Source organism: Ctenocephalides felis, unplaced genomic scaffold (genome assembly GCF_003426905.1).
Source record: "Ctenocephalides felis isolate EL2017-DRISC unplaced genomic scaffold, ASM342690v1 CF-g0.4_SCAFFOLD_01170, whole genome shotgun sequence".
NCBI classification, from domain to species: Eukaryota; Metazoa; Arthropoda; class Insecta; order Siphonaptera; family Pulicidae; genus Ctenocephalides; species Ctenocephalides felis.
Window position 1 is genome coordinate 14,716,138 of NW_020537324.1, and position 25,746 is coordinate 14,741,883.

The 25,746-nt window shown below is 35.4% G+C and overlaps 1 protein-coding gene and 1 pseudogene across 1 annotated transcript; one reads left to right on the forward strand and one right to left on the reverse strand.

The window, feature by feature from the left end:
* Window positions 1-1,716: 1,716 nt before the first annotated feature.
* Window positions 1,717-7,236, reverse strand: LOC113366875. Its single transcript, XM_026608524.1, has 3 exons — window positions 7,105-7,236; window positions 5,255-5,439; window positions 1,717-1,938 (listed from the first exon to the last, which is right to left on the reverse strand). Exons 2-3 carry the CDS (start codon window positions 5,432-5,434, stop codon window positions 1,717-1,719), a joined length of 402 nt encoding a protein of 133 aa, XP_026464309.1. The 5' UTR covers window positions 5,435-5,439; window positions 7,105-7,236.
* A 14,631-nt stretch (window positions 7,237-21,867) lies between these two features.
* LOC113368060 lies at window positions 21,868-24,157 on the forward strand (annotated as a pseudogene).
* The last annotated feature ends 1,589 nt before the right edge of the window (window positions 24,158-25,746 follow it).

A 25,746-nucleotide genomic window follows, 5' to 3' on the forward strand; every position in this document is an offset into this window, starting at 1 on the left:
TCGACTTCATTATAAACATCTTAATGGATTCTAGCAGATTCACTACTTTAGTACAAACTATTTCAGAAAACTCACGATTTTATAAAAACTTTTTTTTCCAATTTGCGCGGCCGCGCAGTCTTTAAACATTCATAACTTTGTCAATTTTTGTGTGAAAGAAAAATAATAAAAACAAAAATAAGCTAGAAAGATCCCTTTGATTTTTATCTATATGCTTTTATACGTATTTTTATTTTTTGAGATATAATGAAAATAATTTCGATTTCTTAAAAAATTGGAAAAAAAAGTTTTATAAAATCGTGAGTGTTCTGAACATAGTTTGTACTAAAGTAGTGAATTTGCTAGAATCCATCAAGATGTCTATAATGAAGAAGACAATTCTAGATGGAATGTGAATTACTTTAATTCTGGTGGAAATGGCGCTCATTAAACCATATGATTAAAAGAAAAAAAACTTCGTATATGCTTCTTATTTGCACGATAGCTTACTCATTTACACGCAAAAAACTTTGTAACAGCACTCATTTTTAAGCTTATGTTGAGCACTATAAAACCCAATTTCACCGAAATGCATAAAATGTAAAACCTCGACACTAGATGGCTTTAAATACAACAATTAAATCTTGAACGAAATCAAAAACAATTTTGCTCTTTCAAGTCTTTCTTAATATTTTTCCTAGAAAACTTTATGTAATACCGATTTATTAAGATTTTTACTGACATTATTTTATTCATTACATGATTTTCGTTAAAATGTAATTTTAGGAGATATTTGCAAAAAAACGAAGAAAAAACGCCAAAATATATGAATCTTTGTGGCCAGTAACTTGAAAAGTATTAGTTTTTTTGAAAAACTATAAAAGACATTTTTTCTTATAATTAGTTCTTCTATCGATTTCCGACGTTATTTTGAAAAAATGTAATTACACAATTGAGAGGGGTTGTCATCCCCCCGGGTGGTGATGGCGCAACCCGAATTGTTTTCACTTTTGAACTTGAGGGTAAGATGAACCTAATTCCAAAATTTCATTCAATTCGGAGGACCGTAAAAAAATTCAGACCTAAAACGCTCCGTTTACTGCACTAATAGTATTACCATGTGAATTTCTCATATAGTGTTTGTGAGTATTTTTACTTCTACTCTGTTAGTTACCTTAATTCAGGAAAAGTATAGCTCTCATATGGAAAACTTTGATCATCAACAATGTGCCAATGAAAAACATTCATTTTATTATATGACATTGCATCTAAAAGTTGCATGATTTTTTGCAGAGGTATGAAATGTCTTGATGTATCGAGCAAAATTCCTCTATGAGAAAATCTTGGGTAGTCATAAATTGTTGTTTTGTTTAACAATAGCTATAAGGAAACAACAATAAATAATCAAATATCGTGAAAGTTATTTGAAATTTAGTCAACTTAGGATATTTACGACGTGCTCAACTGGATCAGCATAAAGTAATTGTGAGAACGTTTCCAATCCTCTTATAATGCCCCAGTATGTTTGGGAATGCAAAACTGATTCTCCTTGTACGGGAGAAAATTGTCAAACTATCTAAAATTATAAATTCATAAATACTTTTTCAAAGTGCAAATCGACGACATCTAAAAATGGTATGTTGACTACAAACTAACATAATTTAACAGCTTGGTGAGTCTCTCACATTAGTAAATTTTCAATTTTTGTGCCATCATTTATTACTTGTGCAATATATTTTACTTACATGTTTCATTCATGTTGGAATCCAACGGCAAATCACATGGACCTTCCAGGTTGATCCTTAACGAATTCAGGTAACTCCTGGAACTCCTTCTACGACCAGGACATAATTTTCTGTTTCCATTACAATGGCGCGAAGTCATTGGTAAAGTTCTAAGCATTATGCCTTTGTATCTTACTAACATCTCATCTAGATCTTTACATGCTGTGCCTTCATTCTAAAGAAAATGGGACTTCTTATATTATCATATATTTTATCTTTATCGATGACCATAAACCAAATTTTTTTTGTGTCCTATGCTTTTGATTTTGGTATAAAATAGATCCAAAATCAACCCTAGCCCTTGAAATAATTAGTAGTATCAATTTTACAATAAAGTTGCGATAAAAAAAAGAATGATGAGGGCAATGAAGAATATTTATTAAACTAGGTGTAAGTGGTATTTTGCTTCACGTTAGAGTTGTATAAAAAGCGACAAATTTTTCGATAATTAATTGCAAAGAAACAGCCTGACCAATTATTATAAAGAAAGCATGATCCCTCAACTGATATCTTTTAGGACGATTTTTAAAATTTCAAAATCGGTTTGTATTTTTGCGCAAACGTGGACGATAATTTTTGCATTTTTCTGCTATTAAATATTTGAAATCGGTACATCCTTTTTCAGAAAACGTCGACGAATGGTCAAGTTTTAGCTAACATACATTCATTCTTCATACCCACAGACTTTTTCCAATTTTGGTGTCATTCAGAAAAACTTGAAAAGTAGAGAAAACATAAAATGATCTTATCGGATTTTCTGGCAAAAATATATACTTCTTTGGGTAGTTAAAGTATATCTTATAGATAAAGTACTCAGTCATCATCATATTCAAGAGCAAGGTTACGAAGACATTATTAGTGTGGGATACTAATAATGTATCTCGTAACCTTGCTCTTGATTTGATGATTTACATTTATCTTAAATTACAGATTTTATAGTTTAAAGTTGCATTGATTCAATAAAGCACAAAATCAAAATACCATACAATATGAAAAAATAGGAAAAATTCAGTTATTTGAATTCCTTTTCAAACCATGCAGATGAAAATTGAAGTCAGGTTCAATACAAATTATTTTTCATATAAATTAATTAAATATTAGCTAAAACTCGTTTTGAGAATAGCTTTTTAATTCTATAAATAACCGTGTCAATGTTCATATAATAAAATCTTAGTAAAAATATCATCCATAAATAAATATTTAAGGTCAAGGAGTCAACAAAACATACTGACATGTATTAAAGTCTTATTTTAAACGTCATTAACAGTGGTGTTTGTCTAAATGATTTACATTTAAGAATGAAATGATTCTTTATTTAAAATTTATTCCTGCAAAGTATTCTTGGAAATATCAATATTGATAGCAATGTATTGAACAAATATTATGTTACTTAAAAGATGCATCTTGTTTGATAATGGATGAGATTTATCAATGTAGTAACCTTTAACCTAATGTCAATTTAGAGGGGATCCCAGTGAACTTTTAACCTAATGCACACATTTCTAAAAAATTATTTACACATATAATTTTTAATAATTTTCAATCGATCATAGAAGATTGAAGAGAAGATTACTTCTAGAAAATAGATAAACTGTCCAAAAATGTCCATTAAAATGTTTATAATGTGAAACTTATTTTTGGAAATAGAGAAGCATTTTATTACATGGATATAATCAATAAACAAAACGTATTTAATATTAATCGCATAAATTATGAAAAGTTAGGGATAGTTCAAAAGTTTCAAAATTCAAATATGAAATGAATTTGAAGGGGTATTTCTAGAAAAATCAAGTTCCATTCAAATTGTTATGAGAGTCATGTTGCTTTTATTAGAACTATGTTTATAATTATAAAATATGCGTTTTCAAATAATTGCATAAATGCATGGAATCATTTGTATTTCTAACAATAAATTATTTAAATATTATATTTTGATTTGTACCATAACGAAATGTTCGAAGAATACTGAATATTTTCAAATAGATTATTATTAATATTGTAACATTGTCTATTATTTATAAGAATTATATAAACTGAATTGCAAAGTTGAAATTATTTGTTCAAAGTATATTAGTACTATAGTCAGAATTAAAAATAAAATCTGAATTATTTCCGAAATATAAAAGTTGAAACAAATTTTTTTTTCAAAATCAATTATTTTGTTGAGACAAGCAGAAAGTTCTTTGAATCATTTAAATCGAACGCTTAGTTCTCTCAAAAACTGCCATTTTTTGCACATTTAGCTCCGTATCTTCGAAATGGCTGGGCCTGCCTTTGTCAAAAACTAATAGCCACTTCTCCCAATCATCACTAATTGAATATTTTTAGATTATTCAAATCGTCCACTCAAAAACTCGATTTCTATTTTCTGCACTCTTTGCTCTTCATCTCCGTAACTGCTGGACCTGCCTTTGCCAAAAACTAATCAACACATCTCTCTGTCAATAGGAGTCGAATGTTGAACCATTCGAATCGGTTGATCCGTGCGCCCGAAAACGTGACTGGAAATTTGTATCCATACATACATACACACACACACACATCCATTTTTTCTGAGGTATGCCAAAATGTTTAGAAACCTTCAGAACGTCGAGAAATGCAAAAATTTTCAATTTTGATTTTGGACGATTTACAATAACCTACGGGAAGTTAATAAAGTGATGAGCGTTTTTTTTTAAATGGATATCTATGAGATCATTAGGTATTTTTCTTTGGAGCCTGGTTGGGCGCGTTTCTAAAAAAAACTCTCTGTGCCAAGCAGTTTGAGTATTCGTCAATTCTTTTCTTATAGTTTGCTGATTTTTGTTTGATGTCTACGATATTATAAAAACATTTTTTCAAGTTTCTTTCTAAATCCCTCCCTGTTGAACAATTCTTTTCATGCTGATCTTAAATCCCGATTCGTTGAACTTAATTTAACGGTCGTTGATATGCCTTTGTGCATAACAATCAGATGTCTGAGCTTTGCGTGTGTCAAGTTATTTATTTTTCTTTTTTTATATTAAAACTTGTAAGGCAAGTTTCTCGGAATTTTGGGAATGGATATGTAAACATTTATGTAAAAATCGTACATTATAAAATAAAGAAACACAAAATCATATGATAAAGGATTTGTTATGGTATAGAAATAAGGGAGCGTGCAATAATCACGTGAACGAGTTTTTGAGGATTCTGGGACCTCCCCTCCCCCTTGGTGATACATGGTGATATTCAAAATTACCCCCCCTCTCCCACCAAACATCATATGTATATTTAATTACGTGAAAAATCTGTAAAATTTTTGATCTTTTTTTTTTGAAAATGTTCGAATTTTCTGAAAAAAATCAGGTAAAAAATAAATACACGTGATATCTTACTATACCCCTCTCTCTCCCACGTAATATTTCGTCATTTTCTGTCAGACCCCCCCTCCCCCTAAAAACCTCACGTGATTACTAGGCGCCCCCTAACATGCAGATGTAACAATTATAATTATCTAATTTTTTTCTTACCACGAAAAGAAAGACCGATGGCCGAACTACCATCACTTCATTTGTGCTTCGTTGTTGCTGAGGTTTTGGCCAAACCTCACCTTGGGTGGCTTTCACCCTAGGACCAGGTTCTTCTATCCAATCCCTGTATGCTACACAAATGGAGCAACATACCATCACTAGTAACAAAGACCTAATCATCTTTTCTGGAAAAAATCAAACCATCACTTACATTATTAACTTCCCGTAAGGTAAGTTATAGTAATCGCAAAAAAATCGAATATGAATTTTTTTTATATATCTTTACGTTTCAGAGGTTTCTGAACATTTAGGCATACCTTAGAAAAAATGAATGTATGTGTGTGTGCGGATACAAATTTTCGTCGACGATTTCGGGAACACCGATCGACCGATTTGAATAATTCAAAAAACGTTCGATTCGTATTGATGAGGAGACTTGCTGATTAGTTTTTGGCGAAGGCAGGGGATGGCCGTTCGGAATATACGGGGCAAAAAGTGCCAGAAACGGTAACTTAGTTTTTAAGATAATGGAGCGTCCGATTTTAATAATTCATTACATTCAATACATTTTACTTGTATTGACAAGATGAAGAGCTGATTAAGTTATGGGAAAGCAGGTCCAGCGGTTATGGAATCTCAATAAAAATAAGTTAAAAAATGTCATTTTGCGGTCAAAAATGTTTACAGAGATTTTAATAGTGTGTACACATTTTGTGTAAATTTTTTTGGATTCCGTACCAAGATTTTTAATTAAGTTCCAGCAATTTACTATTATCATTAAGTTCCAGCAAAAACTATTAGATTTTCATAAAGTAAAGAAAATTAGATATACTAAAATATTGAGAAACTAGTGGGGCGCATGGCATCGTGCCTTAAGTCAAATTGCTGACACTTCCCGTACACCGTAACGAAATGTTCGAGGAATACTGAATGTTTTCAAATAGATTATTATTAATATTGTAACATTGTCTAATATTTATAAGAATTATATAAACTGAATTGCAAAGCTCAAATTATTTGTTTAAAGTATATTAGAACTATAGTCAGAATTAAAAATAAAATCTGAATTATTTTCGATATACAAAACATTTTTTTTTTTTGAAAAAAAAAGTTGAAACAAAATTTTTTTTCCAAAATCAATTATTTTGTTAAGACAAGCAGCAAGTTCTTTGAATCATTCAAATCGGACGCTTAGTTCTCTCAAAAACTGCAATTTTTTACACTTTAGCACCGTATCTTCGAAATGGCTGGGCCTGCCTTTGCCAAAAACTAATAAACACTTCTCCCAATCATTACTAATTGAATGTTTTTTAGATCATTCAAATCGGATGTTCCGTTCTCTCAAAAACTCGATTTCTATTTTGTGCACTCTTTGCTCTTTATCTCCGTAACTGCTGGACCTGCCTTTGCCAAAAACTAATCAGCTCATCTCCCTATTAATAGGAATCGAATGTTTTTTAAACCATTCAAATCGGTTAATCCGTGCGCCCGAAAACGTGACTGGAAATTTGTATCCATACATACATACACACACACATACATCTATTTTTTCTGAGGTATGCCAAAATGTTCAGAAACCTTCAAAACGTCGAGAAATGTAAAAATTTTAAATTTCGATTTTCGGCCCATTACAATAACTTACCCCACGGGAAGTTAATAAATATATATTAAAAGATTAAAGAGCACTTGCACATAAAAAAACACATCATAAACAGTTAACGCCGGCATTAATCTCTGTTAATAATTAACAAATTAATCTACATTTGAAATAAGTTTAGCAACTAACAGAATATATATATATATATATATATATATATATATATATTATATTTATATTTTTATATCCGTACCTTTTTTTCTACCAACTTTTATTCCATGGACTATGTGTTCCTTTTTGATGCACCACTAATATAGATGTGTATATAGTTTTTCGATATCGTGCTTCTGTATTATGTACATAAAATGTTTATTTACAAATTTTATATCTCACTTTATTTGTTTTCGATAATAGCAAATTTATATATAAGTTGATAATTCCAGAAAGAGAATTGGATGATGTGGGAAGTAACGCACGTTATTTTATAAGCATCGTTTTTTTAATCATTTTATTTTAAAGGATATATTTATATATAATATTAGTAGTGACCTCTGTTAGGAAGAGAAATGTAAACAGTATAGTTTAAATATATAAATTTAAATCATATATAATTAAGAAATACTATGATTCTTGCTTATGAAGAAAAAAAATATTTTTTAAAAAATGATATTTATTTTGGACAAAAATTAAGAATTATATATAACTCTTAATATTTGTCCAAATTTCAAGAATTATATATAATTTTTTATTTGTAATTCATTACATTATGTAAAAAGCGAATTGCCTGTGTATCTTTAAGAAGTAGATGACAGTCTGAATATTTAAAGTCTTTATATTGTTTTTTTCTCAATTCAATTTAATTGCTTGTAAATGATATTTATAGAATGTTTTGTAAACCTTTTGAAACTGTCTACAACAGAAATTTCTATACAACTAATGGTGTTCTATGCAATACAAGTGCATTATTGAGTTTTAAATGGATGATAATAATATAATAAGAGTGCCATGTTCTGGCAATTAAAATTGTACATACATTTTCAATCGCAACTTTTTGATTTTTAAAATTATATAATAATATTTGATTAAGAGACATCTTACAATTCCACAGTAAGTGCAATCTACTGGGGCTGCATTAATTGCAAACAGATACGTTTGGAATTTTAATCTATTTGTAAATTTTAATTTCAATTTTAAAAATCCATGGACTCCTATACGTGCCTTTTAAGTTCTAAATCTCAATAAGAGAAGGACATATATAGTATAAAGCGATATATAAATGTATATATTGATATTTCTTTAAAACCGGGACCATAATTATATCCAAATCCAATAGGAATCCACTAAGATTCCTGTGGTTCTAAAGCGATTGCATGCAGCGCCTCTATGCAAAATCGTTCCCAATTTGTTGGGAACTACGTAGTGACTATCGGGTTCATATAGTTCTGTGTTAGATGTCGCCACCGACCTGTACGTAAAACGTTTAAATATGAGTTTAAATATTAAAATATGAATTCAAAACAATAGTGGCCGATTGGATGGAAACGAGATATATAAATCAATCTTTTCTTTTATCTATGATATAAATGTATATTCTGATTTATATATTATGTGATGTCTGCTAGCTGCCTCAGTTTGAATGAGAATTGGATACACTGGTTACAAATGTATACAGTGATTTGTACATCATTAGATACTATAGTAGCACTGAGTAGCATACGAGGTGTGTTCAAAAAGTACCCGGAATTTTTAAATTTCGCAGGTCTGGAGTGTCTGATTGTCAAAATTTTTTTTTTATTGTGTTGGTATACATGCCCCTAAAGTATGATGAAATTTTCAGCTATATTCACTGTTTACTTTGTCTGTGGTAGTCGCTAAGGTTCGACGTGTTTTTCTGAGCTCGGCGATTTTTACAATGGAAGAATTGAAAAGTCAAAGAATTTGTATTAAATTTTGCGTAAAAAATGAAATAAAGTGTTGCAAAGTGCAAAAATTCACCAGATATGGCTCCGTGTGACTTTTTCCTATTCCCAAAGTTGAAGAGACCCATGAAAGGACGGCGGTTTTCCTCGATTGAAGAAAATCGCTGAGAGTGCTCAAGGACATATCAAAAGTGAATATCAAGGGTGCTTCGAAAATTGGAAAAAACGCTGGCATAAGTGTATTATATCTGGGGGGGACTACTTTGAAGGGGACCACATTAATGTAGACGAATAAATAAATATTTTTTTGAAAAAACGAAAATTCCGGGTACTTTTTGAACAGACCTCGTATACTATACATTTTAAGTATTAAGTTATACCTCATTCCATTCCATATTATATATATATATATATATATATATATATATATATTTATATATATACTAGCTGACCCGGCAAACGTTGTTTTGCTAAGTAATGTATATTCTGAACAATTTCTAGAGATATTCGGATATTCAGATATTCCGGATATTCAGATATTCCGGATATCCGAATATCCGAATATCCGAATATCCGAATATCCGAATATCCGAATATCCGAATAGCCGAATATCCGAATCTCCGAATATCCGAATATCCGAATCTCGGAATATCCGAATCTCGGAATATCCGAATCTCGGAATATCCGAATCTCGGAATATTCGAATCTCGGAATATCCGAATCTCGAAATATCCGAATCTCGGAATATCCGAATATCTGAATATCCGAATATCCGAATATCCGAATATCCGAATATCCGAATACCCGAATATCCGAATATCTGAATAGCAGAAAGTTCTTTGAATCATTCAAATCGGGCACTTAGTTCTCTCAAGAACTGCCATTTTTTGTACATTTAGCTCTATCGGAATATCGGAGTATCGGAGTATAGGAATGTCGAAATATATGAATATCCGAATATCCGGACATTCGATTATCCGGACATTCGATTATCCGGACATTCGTTTATCCGGACATTCGATTATCCGGACATTCGAATATCCGGACATTCGATTATCCGGACATTCGATTATCCGGACATTCGATTATCCGGACATTCGATTATCCGGACATTCGATTATCCGGGCATTCGATTATCCGGACATTCGATTATCCGGACATTCGATTATCCGGACATTCGATTATCCGGACATTCGATTATCCGGACATTCGATTATCCGGACATTCGATTATCCGGACATTCGATTATCCGGACATTCGATTATCCGGACATTCGTTTATCCGGACGTTCGATTATCCGGACGTTCGATTATCCGGACGTTCGATTATCCGGACGTTCGATTATCCGGACATTCGATTATCCGGACATTCGATTATCCGGACATTCGATTATCCGGACATTCGATTATCCGGACATTCGGTTATCCGGACATTCGATTATCCGGACATTCGTTTATCCGGACATTCGATTATCCGGACATTCGATTATCCGGACATTCGATTATCCGGACATTCGATTATCCGGACTTTCGATTACCCGGACATTCGATTATCCGGACATTCGATTATCCGGACATTCGATTATCCGGACATTCGATTATCCGGACATTCGATTATCCGGACGTTCGATTATCCGGACGTTCGATTATCCGGACGTTCGATTATCCGGACATTCGATTATCCGGACATTTGTTTATCCGGACGTTCGATTATCCGGACATTCGATTATCCGGACATTTGATTATCCGGACGTTCGATTATCCGGACATTCAATTATCCGGACATTCGGTTATCCGGACATTCGATTATCCGGACATTCGTTTATCCGGACATTCGATTATCCGGACGTTCGATTATCCGGACGTTCGATTATCCGGCCATTCGATTATCCGGACATTCGATTATCCGGACATTCGATTATCCGGACATTCGATTATCCGGACATTCGATTATCCGGACGTTCGATTATCCGGACGTTCGATTATCCGGACATTCGATTATCCGGACATTCCATTATCCGGACCTTCGATTATCCGGACGTTCGATTATCCGGATGTTCGATTATCCGGACGTTCGATTATCCGGACATTCGATTATCCGGACATTCGATTATCCGGACATTCGATTATCCGGACATTCGATTATCCGGACATTCGATTATCCGGACATTCGATCATCCGGACATTCGATCATCCGGACATTCGATTATCCGGACATTCAATTATCCGGACATTCGATTATCCGGACATTCGATTATCCGGACATTCGATTATCCGGACGTTCGATTATCCGGACGTTCGATTATCCGGACATTCGATTATCCGGACATTCGATTATCCGGACATTCGATTATCCGGACGTTCGATTATCCGGACGTTCGATTATCCGGACATTCGATTATCCGGACATTCGATTATCCGGACATTCCATTATCCGGACATTCGATTATCCGGACGTTCGATTATCCGGACGTTCGATTATCCGGACGTTCGATTATCCGGACATTCGATTATCCGGACATTCGATTATCCGGACATTCGATTATCCGGACATTCGATTATCCGGACATTCGATTATCCGGACATTCAATTATCCGGACATTCGATTATCCGGACATTCGATTATCCGGACATTCGATTATCCGGACATTCGATTATCCGGACATTCGATTATCCGGACATTCGTTTATCCGGACATTCGATTATCCGGACATTCGATTATCCGGACATTCGATTATCCGGACATTCGATTATCCGGACATTCGATTATCCGGACGTTCGATTATCCGGACGTTCGATTATCCGGACGTTCGATTATCCGGACATTCGATTATCCGGACATTCGATTATCCGGACATTCGATTATCCGGACATTCGATTATCCGGACATTCGATTATCCGGACATTCGTTATCCGGACATTCGTTATCCGGACATTCGATTATCCGGACATTCGTTTATCCGGACATTCGATTATCCGGACATTCGATTATCCGGACATTCGATTATCCGGACATTCGATTATCCGGACATTCGATTATCCGGACTTTCGATTACCCGGACATTCGATTATCCGGACATTCGATTATCCGGACATTCGATTATCCGGACATTCGATTATCCGGACATTCGATTATCCGGACGTTCGATTATCCGGACGTTCGATTATCCGGACGTTCGATTATCCGGACGTTCGATTATCCGGACATTCGATTATCCGGACATTCGATTATCCGGACGTTCGATTATCCGGACATTCGATTATCCGGACGTTCGATTATCCGGACATTCGATTATCCGGACATTCCATTATCCGGACGTTCGATTATCCGGACGTTCGATTATCCGGACGTTCGATTATCCGGACATTCGATTATCCGGACATTCGATTATCCGGACATTCGATTATCCGGACATTCGATTATCCGGACATTCGATTATCCGGACATTCGATTATCCGGACATTCGATTATCCGGACGTTCGATTATCCGGACGTTCGATTATCCGGACATTCGATTATCCGGACGTTCGATTATCCGGACGTTCGATTATCCGGACGTTCGATTATCCGGACATTCGATTATCCGGACATTCGATTATCCGGACATTCGATTATCCGGACATTCGATTATCCGGACATTCGATTATCCGGACATTCGATTATCCGGACATTCGATTATCCGGACATTCGATTATCCGGACATTCGATTATCCGGACATTCGATTATCCGGACATTCGATTATCCGGACATTCGATTATCCGGACATTCGATTATCCGGACATTCGATTATCCGGACATTCGATTATCCGGACATTCGATTATCCGGACATTCGATTATCCGGACATTCGATTATCCGGACATTCGATTATCCGGACATTCGATTATCCGGACATTCGATTATCCGGACATTCGATTATCCGGACATTCGATTATCCGGACATTCGATTATCCGGACATTCGATTATCCGGACATTCGATTATCCGGACATTCGATTATCCGGACATTCGATTATCCGGACATTCGATTATCCGGACATTCGATTATCCGGACATTCGATTATCCGGACATTCGATTATCCGGACATTCGATTATCCGGACATTCGATTATCCGGACATTCGATTATCCGGACATTCGATTATCCGGACATTCGATTATCCGGACATTCGATTATCCGGACGTTCGATTATCCGGACATTCGATTATCCGGACATTCGATTATCCGGACATTCGATTATCCGGACATTCGATTATCCGGACATTCGATTATCCGGACATTCGATTATCCGGACGTTCGATTATCCGGACATTCGATTATCCGGACATTCGATTATCCGGACATTCGATTATCCGGACGTTCGATTATCCGGACGTTCGATTATCCGGACATTCGATTATCCGGACATTCGATTATCCGGACGTTCGATTATCCGGACATTCGATTATCCGGACATTCGATTATCCGGACATTCGATTATCCGGACATTCGTTTATCCGGACATTCGATTATCCGGACGTTCGATTATCCGGACATTCGATTATCCGGACATTCGATTATCCGGACATTCGATTATCCGGACATTCGATTATCCGGACATTCGATTATCCGGACATTCGATTATCCGGACATTCGATTATCCGGACATTCGATTATCCGGACATTCGATTATCCGGACATTCGATTATCCGGACATTCGATTATCCGGACATTCGATTATCCGGACATTCGATTATCCGGACATTCGATTATCCGGACGTTCGATTATCCGGACATTCGATTATCCGGACATTCGATTATCCGGACATTCGATTATCCGGACATTCGATTATCCGGACATTCGATTATCCGGACATTCGATTATCCGGACATTCGATTATCCGGACATTCGATTATCCGGACATTCGATTATCCGGACATTCGATTATCCGGACATTCGATTATCCGGACATTCGATTATCCGGACATTCGATTATCCGGACATTCGATTATCCGGACATTCGATTATCCGGACATTCGATTATCCGGACATTCGATTATCCGGACATTCGATTATCCGGACATTCGATTATCCGGACATTCGATTATCCGGACATTCGATTATCCGGACATTCGATTATCCGGACATTCGATTATCCGGACATTCGATTATCCGGACATTCGATTATCCGGACGTTCGATTATCCGGACATTCGATTATCCGGACATTCGATTATCCGGACATTCGATTATCCGGACGTTCGATTATCCGGACATTCGATATCCGGACGTTCGATTATCCGGACGTTCGATTATCCGGACGTTCGATTATCCGGACATTCGATTATCCGGACGTTCGATTATCCGGACGTTCGATTATCCGGACATTCGATTATCCGGACATTCGATTATCCGGACGTTCGATTATCCGGACATTCGATTATCCGGACATTCGATTATCCGGACATTCGATTATCCGGACATTCGATTATCCGGACATTCGATTATCCGGACGTTCGATTATCCGGACATTCGATTATCCGGACATTCGATTATCCGGACATTCGATTATCCGGACATTCGATTATCCGGACATTCGATTATCCGGACATTCGATTATCCGGACATTCGATTATCCGGACATTCGATTATCCGGACATTCGATTATCCGGACGTTCGATTATCCGGACATTCGATTATCCGGACATTCGATTATCCGGACATTCGATTATCCGGACATTCGATTATCCGGACATTCGATTATCCGGACATTCGATTATCCGGACATTCGATTATCCGTACATTCGATTATCCGGACATTCGATTATCCGGACATTCGATTATCCGGACATTCGATTATCCGGACATTCGATTATCCGGACATTCGATTATCCGGACATTCGATTATCCGGACATTCGATTATCCGGACATTCGATTATCCGGACATTCGATTATCCGGACATTCGATTATCCGGACATTCGATTATCCGGACGTTCGATTATCCGGACATTCGATTATCCGGACATTCGATTATCCGGACATTCGATTATCCGGACATTCGATTATCCGGACATTCGATTATCCGGACATTCGATTATCCGGACATTCGATTATCCGGACATTCGATTATCCGGACATTCGATTATCCGGACATTTGATTATCCGGACATTCGATTATCCGGACATTCGATTATCCGGACATTCGATTATCCGGACATTCGATTATCCGGACATTCGATTATCCGGACATTCGATTATCCGGACTTTCGATTATCCGGACATTCGATTATCCGGACATTCGATTATCCGGACATTCGATTATCCGGACGTTCGATTATCCGGACGTTCGATTATCCGGACGTTCGATTATCCGGACGTTCGAATATCCGGACATTCGATTATCCGGACATTCGATTATCCGGACGTTCGATTATCCGGACATTCGATTATCCGGACGTTCGATTATCCGGACATTCGATTATCCGGACATTCCATTATCCGGACGTTCGATTATCCGGACGTTCGATTATCCGGACGTTCGATTATCCGGACATTCGATTATCCGGACATTCGATTATCCGGACATTCGATTATCCGGACATTCGATTATCCGGACATTCGATTATCCGGACATTCGATTATCCGGACATTTGATTATCCGGACGTTCGATTATCCGGACATTTGTTTATCCGGACGTTCGATTATCCGGACGTTCGATTATCCGGATGTTCGATTATCCGGACGTTGGTTTATCCGGACGTTCGATTATCCGGACGTTCGATTATCCGGACGTTCGATTATCCGGACGTTCGATTATCCGGACGTTCGATTATCCGGACATTCGATTATCCGGACATTCGATTATCCGGACATTCGATTATCCGGACATTCGATTATCCGGACTTTCGATTACCCGGACATTTGATTATCCGGACATTCGATTATCCGGACATTCGATTATCCGGACATTCGATTATCCGGACATTCGATTATCCGGACGTTCGATTATCCGGACGTTCGATTATCCGGACGTTCGATTATCCGGACATTCGATTATCCGGACATTCGATTATCCGGACATTCGATTATCCGGACGTTCGATTATCCGGACATTCGATTATCCGGACGTTCGATTATCCGGACGTTCGATTATCCGGACGTTCGATTATCCGGACATTCGATTATCCGGACATTCGATTATCCGGACATTCGATTATCCGGACATTCGATTATCCGGACATTCGATTATCCGGACATTCGATTATCCGGACATTCGATTATCCGGACGTTCGATTATCCGGACATTCGATTATCCGGACGTTCGATTATCCGGACGTTCGATTATCCGGACGTTCGATTATCCGGACGTTCGATTATCCGGACGTTCGATTATCCGGACATTCGATTATCCGGACATTCGATTATCCGGACATTCGATTATCCGGACATTCGATTATCCGGACATTCGATTATCCGGACATTCGATTATCCGGACATTCGTTATCCGGACATTCGATTATCCGGACGTTCGATTATCCGGACGTTCGATTATCCGGACATTCGATTATCCGGACATTCGATTATCCGGACATTCGATTATCCGGACGTTCGATTATCCGGACGTTCGATTATCCGGACATTCGATTATCCGGACATTCGATTATCCGGACATTCGATTATCCGGACATTCGATTATCCGGACATTCGATTATCCGGACATTCGATTATCCGGACATTCGATTATCCGGACATTAGATTATCCGGACATTCGATTATCCGGACATTCGATTATCCGGACATTCGATTATCCGGACATTCGATTATCCGGACATTCAATTATCCGGACATTCGATTATCCGGACATTCAATTATCCGGACATTCGATTATCCGGACTTTCTATTATCCGGACTTTCGATTATCCGGACTTTCCGGACCGGAAAAACTTCTAAAAGTTGGAAAAGTGTTGGTGACATCATCTTTTTGGATTTAATTTACATTTATGATATATAATATAATTCCGGATAATCCGAATTCCGGATAATCAAAAGTCCGGATGACCGAAAGTCCGTATAACCGAAAGTCCGGATAATCGAAAGTCCGGATAATCGAAAGTCCGGATGACCGAAAGTCCGGATGACCGAAAGTCCGGATAACCGAAAGTCCGGATAACCGAAAGTCCGGATAACCGAAAGTCCGGATAACCGAAAGTCCGGATAAACGAAGGTCCGGATAACCGAAAGTCCGGATAACCGAAAGTCCGGATAACCGAAAGTCCGGATAATCGAAGTCCGGATAACCGAAAGTCCGGATAACCGAAAGTCCGGATAACCGAAAGTCCGGATAACCGAAAGTTCGGATAACCGAAAGTCCGGATGACCGAAAGTCCGGATGACCGAAAGTCCGGATGACCGAAAGTCCGGATAACCGAAAGTCCGGATGACCGAAAGTCCGGATGACCGAAAGTCCGGATAACCGAAAGTCCGGATAACCGAAAGTCCGGATAACCGAAGGTCCGGATAACCGAAAGTCCGGATAATCGAAAGTCCGGATAACCGAAAGTCCGGATAACCGAAAGTCCGGATAATCGAAAGTCCGGATAACCGAAAGTCCGGATATTCGGATATTCGGATATTCGGATATTCAGATATTCGGATATTCAGATATTCGGATATTCCGAGATTTGGATATTCCGAGATTCGGATATTCCGAGATTCGGATATTCCGAGATTCGGATATTCCGAGATTCGGATATTCCGAGATTCGGATATTCCGAGATTCGGATATTCCGAGATTCGGATATTCCGAGATTCGGATATTCCGAGATTCGGATATTCCGAGATTCGGATATTCGGATATTCGGATATTCCGAGATTCGGATATTCGGATATTCGGATATTCGGATATGCGGATATTCGGATACGCGGATATTCGGATATTCGGATATTCGGATATTCAGGATATTCAGAGAACTAAGTGTCCGATTTGAATGATTCAAAGAACTTTCTGCTTGTTTTAACAAAATAATTGCTTTTGGAAAAAATTATTTTAATCTTTTTTTCAATTTTTTTTGTTGAAATTTTTAAGTTACGAAGTTTCAAGTAACATTCGATGAATTAACAAACAATTATCTGACTACGTTCAGTAAAATTGCCATCTACTTCATCATTGTAGAAATGTATTTTTTTATGTCTTTCAAAAATTCGTTATCGGCACCTTTTTACCCTATAGGCGGGGTAACTTGGAACGGTCAGGTGGCAAATACGTTTAAAACCTTATTTTAATTCAAAGGTATTTTACAAAATAATTACATTTTTAACTAATACTAAAAAACTACTAACGGAAGAAAATGCTTTTATTATGGATTTTCAAAGATTACCGATATTTTGTCAATACAATCAAACTGGAAGTTTTATATACTTTCTATAGAAAACATGGTAAAATCCAATCCAAGTTTTTTTTTTTGTCTTTCGACTTATATTGTCGTTAATATTCGCGTAAAACATCCTATTAAACGTAATTGAACATCATCTGTCAAAAGCGTTTGACATTTCACAAAATTGCCACCGTCCATTGTTCTATTTAAATTACGCTTCTACAAAAATTTTCAAATTATAAATGTAAAGTTTCTACGCGGATTTGAAATAATTTCTCACCTTTTGGACATTCTCTGGATTGGCACGAATTTTTCAAGACTAAGACTGGCCAAATCGATTCAGCCGTTTTCGAGTTTTATTCGGACATTTGAAAGAGAGCTCCATTTTTATATATAAGATATATATATATATATATATATATATTTTAAGCTAGCTTTATTCTAGCATTAATTAATTAATAAAACACCTTTTACTTCATACAACACATTTAATAATTCACCAAATTAACACAACGCCGAACTGTTCAACACTCCAGTTACCGCCAGACACCGACTCGCACACAGATACATACTTCTGTTCCGTAAGGGATCAGACACTCTACATATGACACACCATAGAGCACATACACGTCAGGATAGACACTCTTGGCCGTTATATTCAAATGACAGACATACAATATTATAGTTCGGCCAATCCTGACCTCACAGGCGTCCCCGACTGATGAGATCTAATACAACAGTAATCTAAATCTAATATTACAACACAAATCATAAAACCATTACAACATAAATCATAAACCATTACAACATAAATCATAAACCATTACAACATAAATCATATTTCATTCACTTATTGTCTCTACCAACTTTGTCGCCATCACTTATTGTCCTTATACGCCTATTATTTTTATACACTTATTTAATTTTAGTTCTAGCTTATTTCTACGAATCATCTCTAACACCCTACGCAACACTTCAATATTCTCCTCAATTGTTTCTGTGGCCATTAGTAAATCGTTCATGTACACTATAACTTCACAGTTCATCACAAAACAACGAAAAATGTCACTTACATATCTCATAGGTACATTCGGGCTATTACAATACCCAAATGGCATACGGTTGTATTCATATTCTCCCTGTGCACACCCCAAGCTAGTGTATTTTCTACTAGTCTCAGCCACCACCACATGAAAGAAAGCGTTCTCCAGAACTAGCTTCGTAAAATACCTCTTAGACTTCGGTGAGTCCAAGCAATCATCTATTCTTGGACTGGGGTAAGGATCGCGCACCACCCGTTTTTCAGTCTCCAAATATTCCTCTCTGACCAGATCTCCTACTGTCGCGACCACTCCATAGCCATGCATTTCAAATGCAGTCTCTGGCTCTTCCTGTTTTTCAGTCTCCAAATCTTCTGCTGTCGCTATCGCTCCATAGCCATGCATTTCGAATGCAGTCTCTGTTTCTTCCGGCTTTTCACTCTCCAAATATTCCTTTTCTACCAGATCTCCTGCTGTCGCTATCACTCCATAGTCATGCATTTCGAATGCAGTCTCTGGTTCCTCCGGTTTTTCACTCTCCAGGTCTTCTACTGTCGCTACCACTTCGTAGTCATTTTCATCTGATATATTTATATTTGCTCCGTCTGTGGTAATCTCACCATCAATCGCCAATATTTCGTTAACTCGAAATGTAGTGCTGTCAGGCGCCACCTGCGCCGTACTCCGGACATTTTTGCAGAATCTCTGCTGATGCTCCTTTGAGCCACAGTCGTAGCACGCCACTCCATCGTTCTTCGGTTTGATGCACCTGGACGCCATATGTCCCACTCCGCCACAATTAAAACACCTCACCGTAGGATATGTGCCTTGTGTTTCCACTCTAGGAAACACTGTTGGCTGTACCCTCGTAGGCGGCATCATATTGCATCCGCGTTCCTCCGCTGTCAACTCATTCATTACACCTAGCAGAGTTGCTAAATCCTTAAATTGGCTCATCTTGGCTTGAGCCTGGAGTGGCGGGTTGTCGAAGCCGTCTATCATATAAGCCAGTAGATCGGACTCCATAAAACCCAACCTATTCCCTAGCGCCATCTTCTCCTGAAAGTATGCGCTAAACGGTTCCTGTTTTCGCCACCTCCGAGACTCAAAGCGCTTCATTCTAGTCATCCTGTCTTCTCCATTTTTGAAAAACGCTGTTAGCACCCTCTTCAGCTCGTCGTATGAATATGTCGCATACTCTGCCTTGCTGTCATATAATCGCCTCGCCCGCCCCGACAGCTTCGATGTTATCAGCACCGCCATCTTTTTCTTAGGCACCTCGTATGCATCCCGGACGGTCTCAACCCGTTCAAACCACGCCTCGATGCATTGCTCAGACGACCCGTCGAATATCGGTATCGTCGCCAACCACTCGCTGCTCGAGATGCTATCGTTTTTATTACTGGTTGTCGCCCTAATAAGATTAATCAAGTCCGTCAACGATAGCACTCTTAAGGCTTCGGGCACCAAGCTCTCAGCATCACCACCAGTAGCCATCTCACCAAATCTTATTTTATTTCCGCAATCTCCAGTTTTTAATTACACACATCGCAGCTCCGCGACTCGCCAACGTCAATATTACGCCCTGCTTTTGATATTTTCTCTCCACTCTGTTCTTATTTTGGTTACCCACGTGCTAACCTCACTTTAGCACAACACACAAACACACAAAACTTACAAAACTTACAAAATAACACCCGCACTTGTACGATAGCGAAGCACACCTTGCTTTCTATCGCACCCCGTAATTATAATCCGCCTGATTAATAACACGGGCACTCCAAAAAAAAGATTATTGAAATCGCCTATTTCAATAATCCACACCAATAATGTTCTCTAATAAAATTCTCCACGTTTTGATCCTATCCCACTTCTGAGCTTTAAGCTAGCTTTATTCTAGCATTAATTAATTAATAAAACACCTTTTACTTCATACAACACATTTAATAATTCACCAAATTAACACAACGCCGAACTGTTCAACACTCCAGTTACCGCCAGACACCGACTCGCACACAGATACATACTTCTGTTCCGTAAGGGATCAGACACTCTACATATGACACACCATAGAGCACATACACGTCAGGATAGACACTCTTGGCCGTTATATTCAAATGACAGACATACAATATTATAATATATATACATATATATATATATATATATATACATGACTAAATAAGCTTCAAATACATTTTAACCAATAACAATTTCAACCAGAATATGCAGAAAAGCATCAACTGTAGTACGATTTACACCAAAACTATGAAAATAATTTATTTTCTAAACCATTTTCTTTTCTGATTGAATATCCATCCGATCCATCCTGATTGTAAATATAAAATTTTGAAGTTCATTATTCTTACCTCTATTATTGTAAAAAACAAAAGATAATTGTAGAGAAAATGTAAGAAATACGAACTACAACAAATGTCTAATCAAAAAATGCAGTTTTTACACCAAAACAAATATTAGTTAACAGCAAATTCAACTTATAAAAGTGCGAGTTTCACTTATCTATGACTTAAAACTTCATGTAACCGCAGCTTTTTTCCTAATTTCACTTCCCCATGTTGGTGCTCCTTTTTATTTGACATATATGTTTCACAACAGTTCTATTAATTGAAAATATATAAATATGTTCCGCTGGATCTGGAACTGGGTCGACTGACTTGATGTGTCATATTTTAATAAAATTTTATTTAGTTTTGTAAATGTTAACAATTAATGTTGTGATTAATTCAATAATAAATTCAATAAATAGACTAAAGTGTTCCATGATGGACAATGATATTCAAGAAGAACCCAAAAAAGTTGGATGTGCACATTATAAACGACGGGCTAAATTTGTAGTGAGTGAAAACTAGTTTTTAACATATATATTTAACATATATCAATAGATTGCATGTGTTTAGAAATGTAAGATTCTTATGCATTTTATATTAATATCAATATTGTGTTAAAATACCGAAATAATTATTTTACTCAAACATGTATAAATATTGAAGAAAAATATTTGTACAAATAAAAAATGTATATAGCAGAAACGTCCTTAGTGAAGTAATTTTATAATATTATGATCACGTATTGATCTTAATGTATTTATTAACACAAATTTTCGTCTTATTAATATCTTTTCTTGATAATAATAAGCATGGTTTCAATAAGTAAAATTTCTAATTTAAGATTTACAATTTATAAGACTGAATTTTGAAGACATTTACCAGAAAATTTAGAAACGTTATGTGAAATATGACTTGAAATCGAATAATATAACAATAAACTTAAGTGACATTTTTCCAGCCAGCCATTTCAATTAAATCGATTGAAATCTTATTATTTTTGTCTCTAATCTTTTAAGTAACACAAATTTTTATACAAACCAAGGTACATTTTGATACTAAAAAAATATTGCCATCACTCATAATGAAATGAATGCATTAATAATTTTTACTATTAATATATAGTTATTACTATTACTAGTAATTAAATAAAATAATTTCTTCAGACTCCATGCTGTAATAAACTATACATGTGCAGATACTGCCATGATGAGAATGAAGCTCATTATTTTCATAGAAAAACAGTCACAGAACTAATGTGCACAGAATGTGATACTCGACAGAAAGTTCAAGCTGAATGAATGTGAAAATGTGGAGTCAGATTTGGTCGGGTTAGTAAGAAAACATTTTATTATTGATACATACAGATTTGTAATTATGATTCATATATATATTAAAATATAAAGGACACCAGTTTTGTATATGTCTACAAAGTGAGCAGAATATTTAACTAATTAGTTACAGTTAACTCATTAATATACTTACTTGTGTTTTATTTATAAATTTTAGTACACGTGTTTAATCTGTAACTTATTTGATGATGAGGATAAAAGCCAATATCATTGCGATGGTTGTGGAATATGTCGAATGGGGGACGAGATAGCTTTTTTCATTGCGAAGTCTGTAATATGTGTCTTCCAGTGCAACTCAAGGTTGAAGGACATAAGGTAATATTCAATATCAATAGTTCTTCTTGCATATGCGTACCACATTTTATAGTCAACTAAATTGTTGCAACTTTTGTAAATTTGTTTTTTTGCCACAACAATGTATATTTATTTTCAGTGTGTAGAGAATGTATCAAGATCTAATTGCCCTGTATGTCTGGAGGATATTCACACCTCTCGCATTCCATGCCATATACCAGATTGTGGACATTTATTGCACAGAACTTGTTTCGAAGAGCTGCTTCATTCTGGTAAGAATTTATGTTTGTTCATAATGTTTGTATATAGTTTTTATGTATAACATCAGCTATCCTTTTAAGGTCATTATGCATGCCCAACATGCCAAACATCTATGCTAGATATGAAACAGCTATGGAGTTATTTGGATAATGAAGTTCAGATGACTCCTATGCCCCCAGAGTATGAGAATGTAAAAAAACTGATATATTATGTAAAGATTGTCACAAGGTAATAATACATGAATGCATAATATATATATATATATATATATATATATATAAATATTAATATATTTACTATTTTAGGAATCGACTGTTAAATTTCATGTAGTTGGTCTAAAATGTTTACACTGTGGTGCATATAATACATGCCGTACCAAAGGCTGTGCTACTAATTTTGGTAGGAAAATAAATTATGTCATTGCTAGTTTTATATATTTGGTGTGTATATTTATTATTTATATTTTTACACATTTGGTGAGTGTATTTGATGAATGAGTGATTAAATTTTGATCAACATCACAACATTATCATTTTGTGGATGTAAGCAATGCATATTTTTTTGAAATTCGAATTTTTTAATTTGAAGCATCTCCTGATACTCTTCCTGAGTTATCAACACGGGCACCTTTAGTATTGGATGTCAATGGTTCAAGCCAGAATTCAAACAGCAGTGATGTGGCCCTTCCCGGTAGCTCAACATCTCAAGATGAAACAACTGAAGAAGATCAATAAAGGTATTTATTTCTTGGGCTTTAATTGGCATTAAGTCGCAATATTATAAATTTCCAATGATATTTCTAAAACATAAGTTTATTTGTCGTTATTCTTATATAGAGATAATCACATTATTATTCTTTATTCTAGATTTTTATGTATTTACAAGCAGAAGTTGTTAATATATATCAGAATCTCGCAACTTATCTAGTAAATTTGGTAGCATTTTTCTGCTAATTTAATAGACGAATAATGTAATTAGGGAATTTGAAAATTTGCATGCACACGAATACAATTTTTAAATGAATATTAGTATTTTTTTTATTGAATTTACGTTAGAGGATATTTGTTTTTCAAACTTATGTTATTTACTTTAGTATTATTTGATTGATATAAAGAGTATGCAAAAACTATATTGTTTGAAAATCCTCAGTAAAAATTTTGGCAACAATCTTCAAAATCAATATAGATACAATTGTAAAGAAATATCTATGTTAGATTGTTGAACAAAAAACTGTGTGCATGTATTTTGCTTACTGAACAGAAATTAATACGAATGAATAAATAATAAAATATTATTGAAACAAAAAGCTTCAAAAGACTAAGTTAGTTGAGTTAAATGAATTCAATCAGCTTTCTGAAAAAAAATTTAAAGTCATATAAATTCAATATAATTCAGTCTTAGCAAATTTTATGATGGCTAAATACAGAATTTTATATTTAGCTAGAAAATTACTTATTTTTAAATAAAAATAATATCTTAATAGCTGTAGTCTAGATAAAATAGACAATTATTTTAACTGAATCTATTCTATGAAATGTATATTTCTATTATAAATTGAAATGTATAATATAATATAGTTATTATAAGATGCAATATAATTACCTGATTAAATTTTATTTACTTAGAATCTCAAACTAAAATAGTTTATATTATAAATCAGTAAAATGAATCTCAGTATGTTCAAGAAATTGTTATGATAAAAGCTGAATTTAATATATTTTTAAAGTACATTGACTGTAATGTAATATTTATACATTATTTTTTTAATATCTATGTATCAAATTATAACTAAAGAATATTCATTATATATCGAGAAAAATCAATCCTATCAATATTATTAATTGTTTTCAGACATTATTTTTTCTCAAGAAGTTATTAAATAAAATAATAAAAGTTTTGCAAAAGTAACTAACTATACTAGCTTACGTATTATTTAGCTTCTTTGAAAGTAACAGTACAGCACATTTCAAAGACAATTTGATATGATAAACTTATATTTGCTTTGTTGTGTGTGGAATAATAATCATGTATATTTGCTCAGATTATAAAAAGATATTATTCGAAGTATAGAAAATATTATTCTGTATAAATACAACTTGTGAAGTTTTTTGAAAGAATGATTTCAAAATAGAAAATATCTGTAGCATGAATAATATGTTTTAATAATCATATGCAGTAATTTTCATATTACTTTTACATAATGGAAATTTAAATGTGTGAATTAGCATCCTGTATTCATGAATTTTCTAAAAATTGAATTAAACAATTTATTCAGAGAGAAACCGTATAAGTTTCTCATTGCTTGAATGAATCATGATAGTTAAAAAA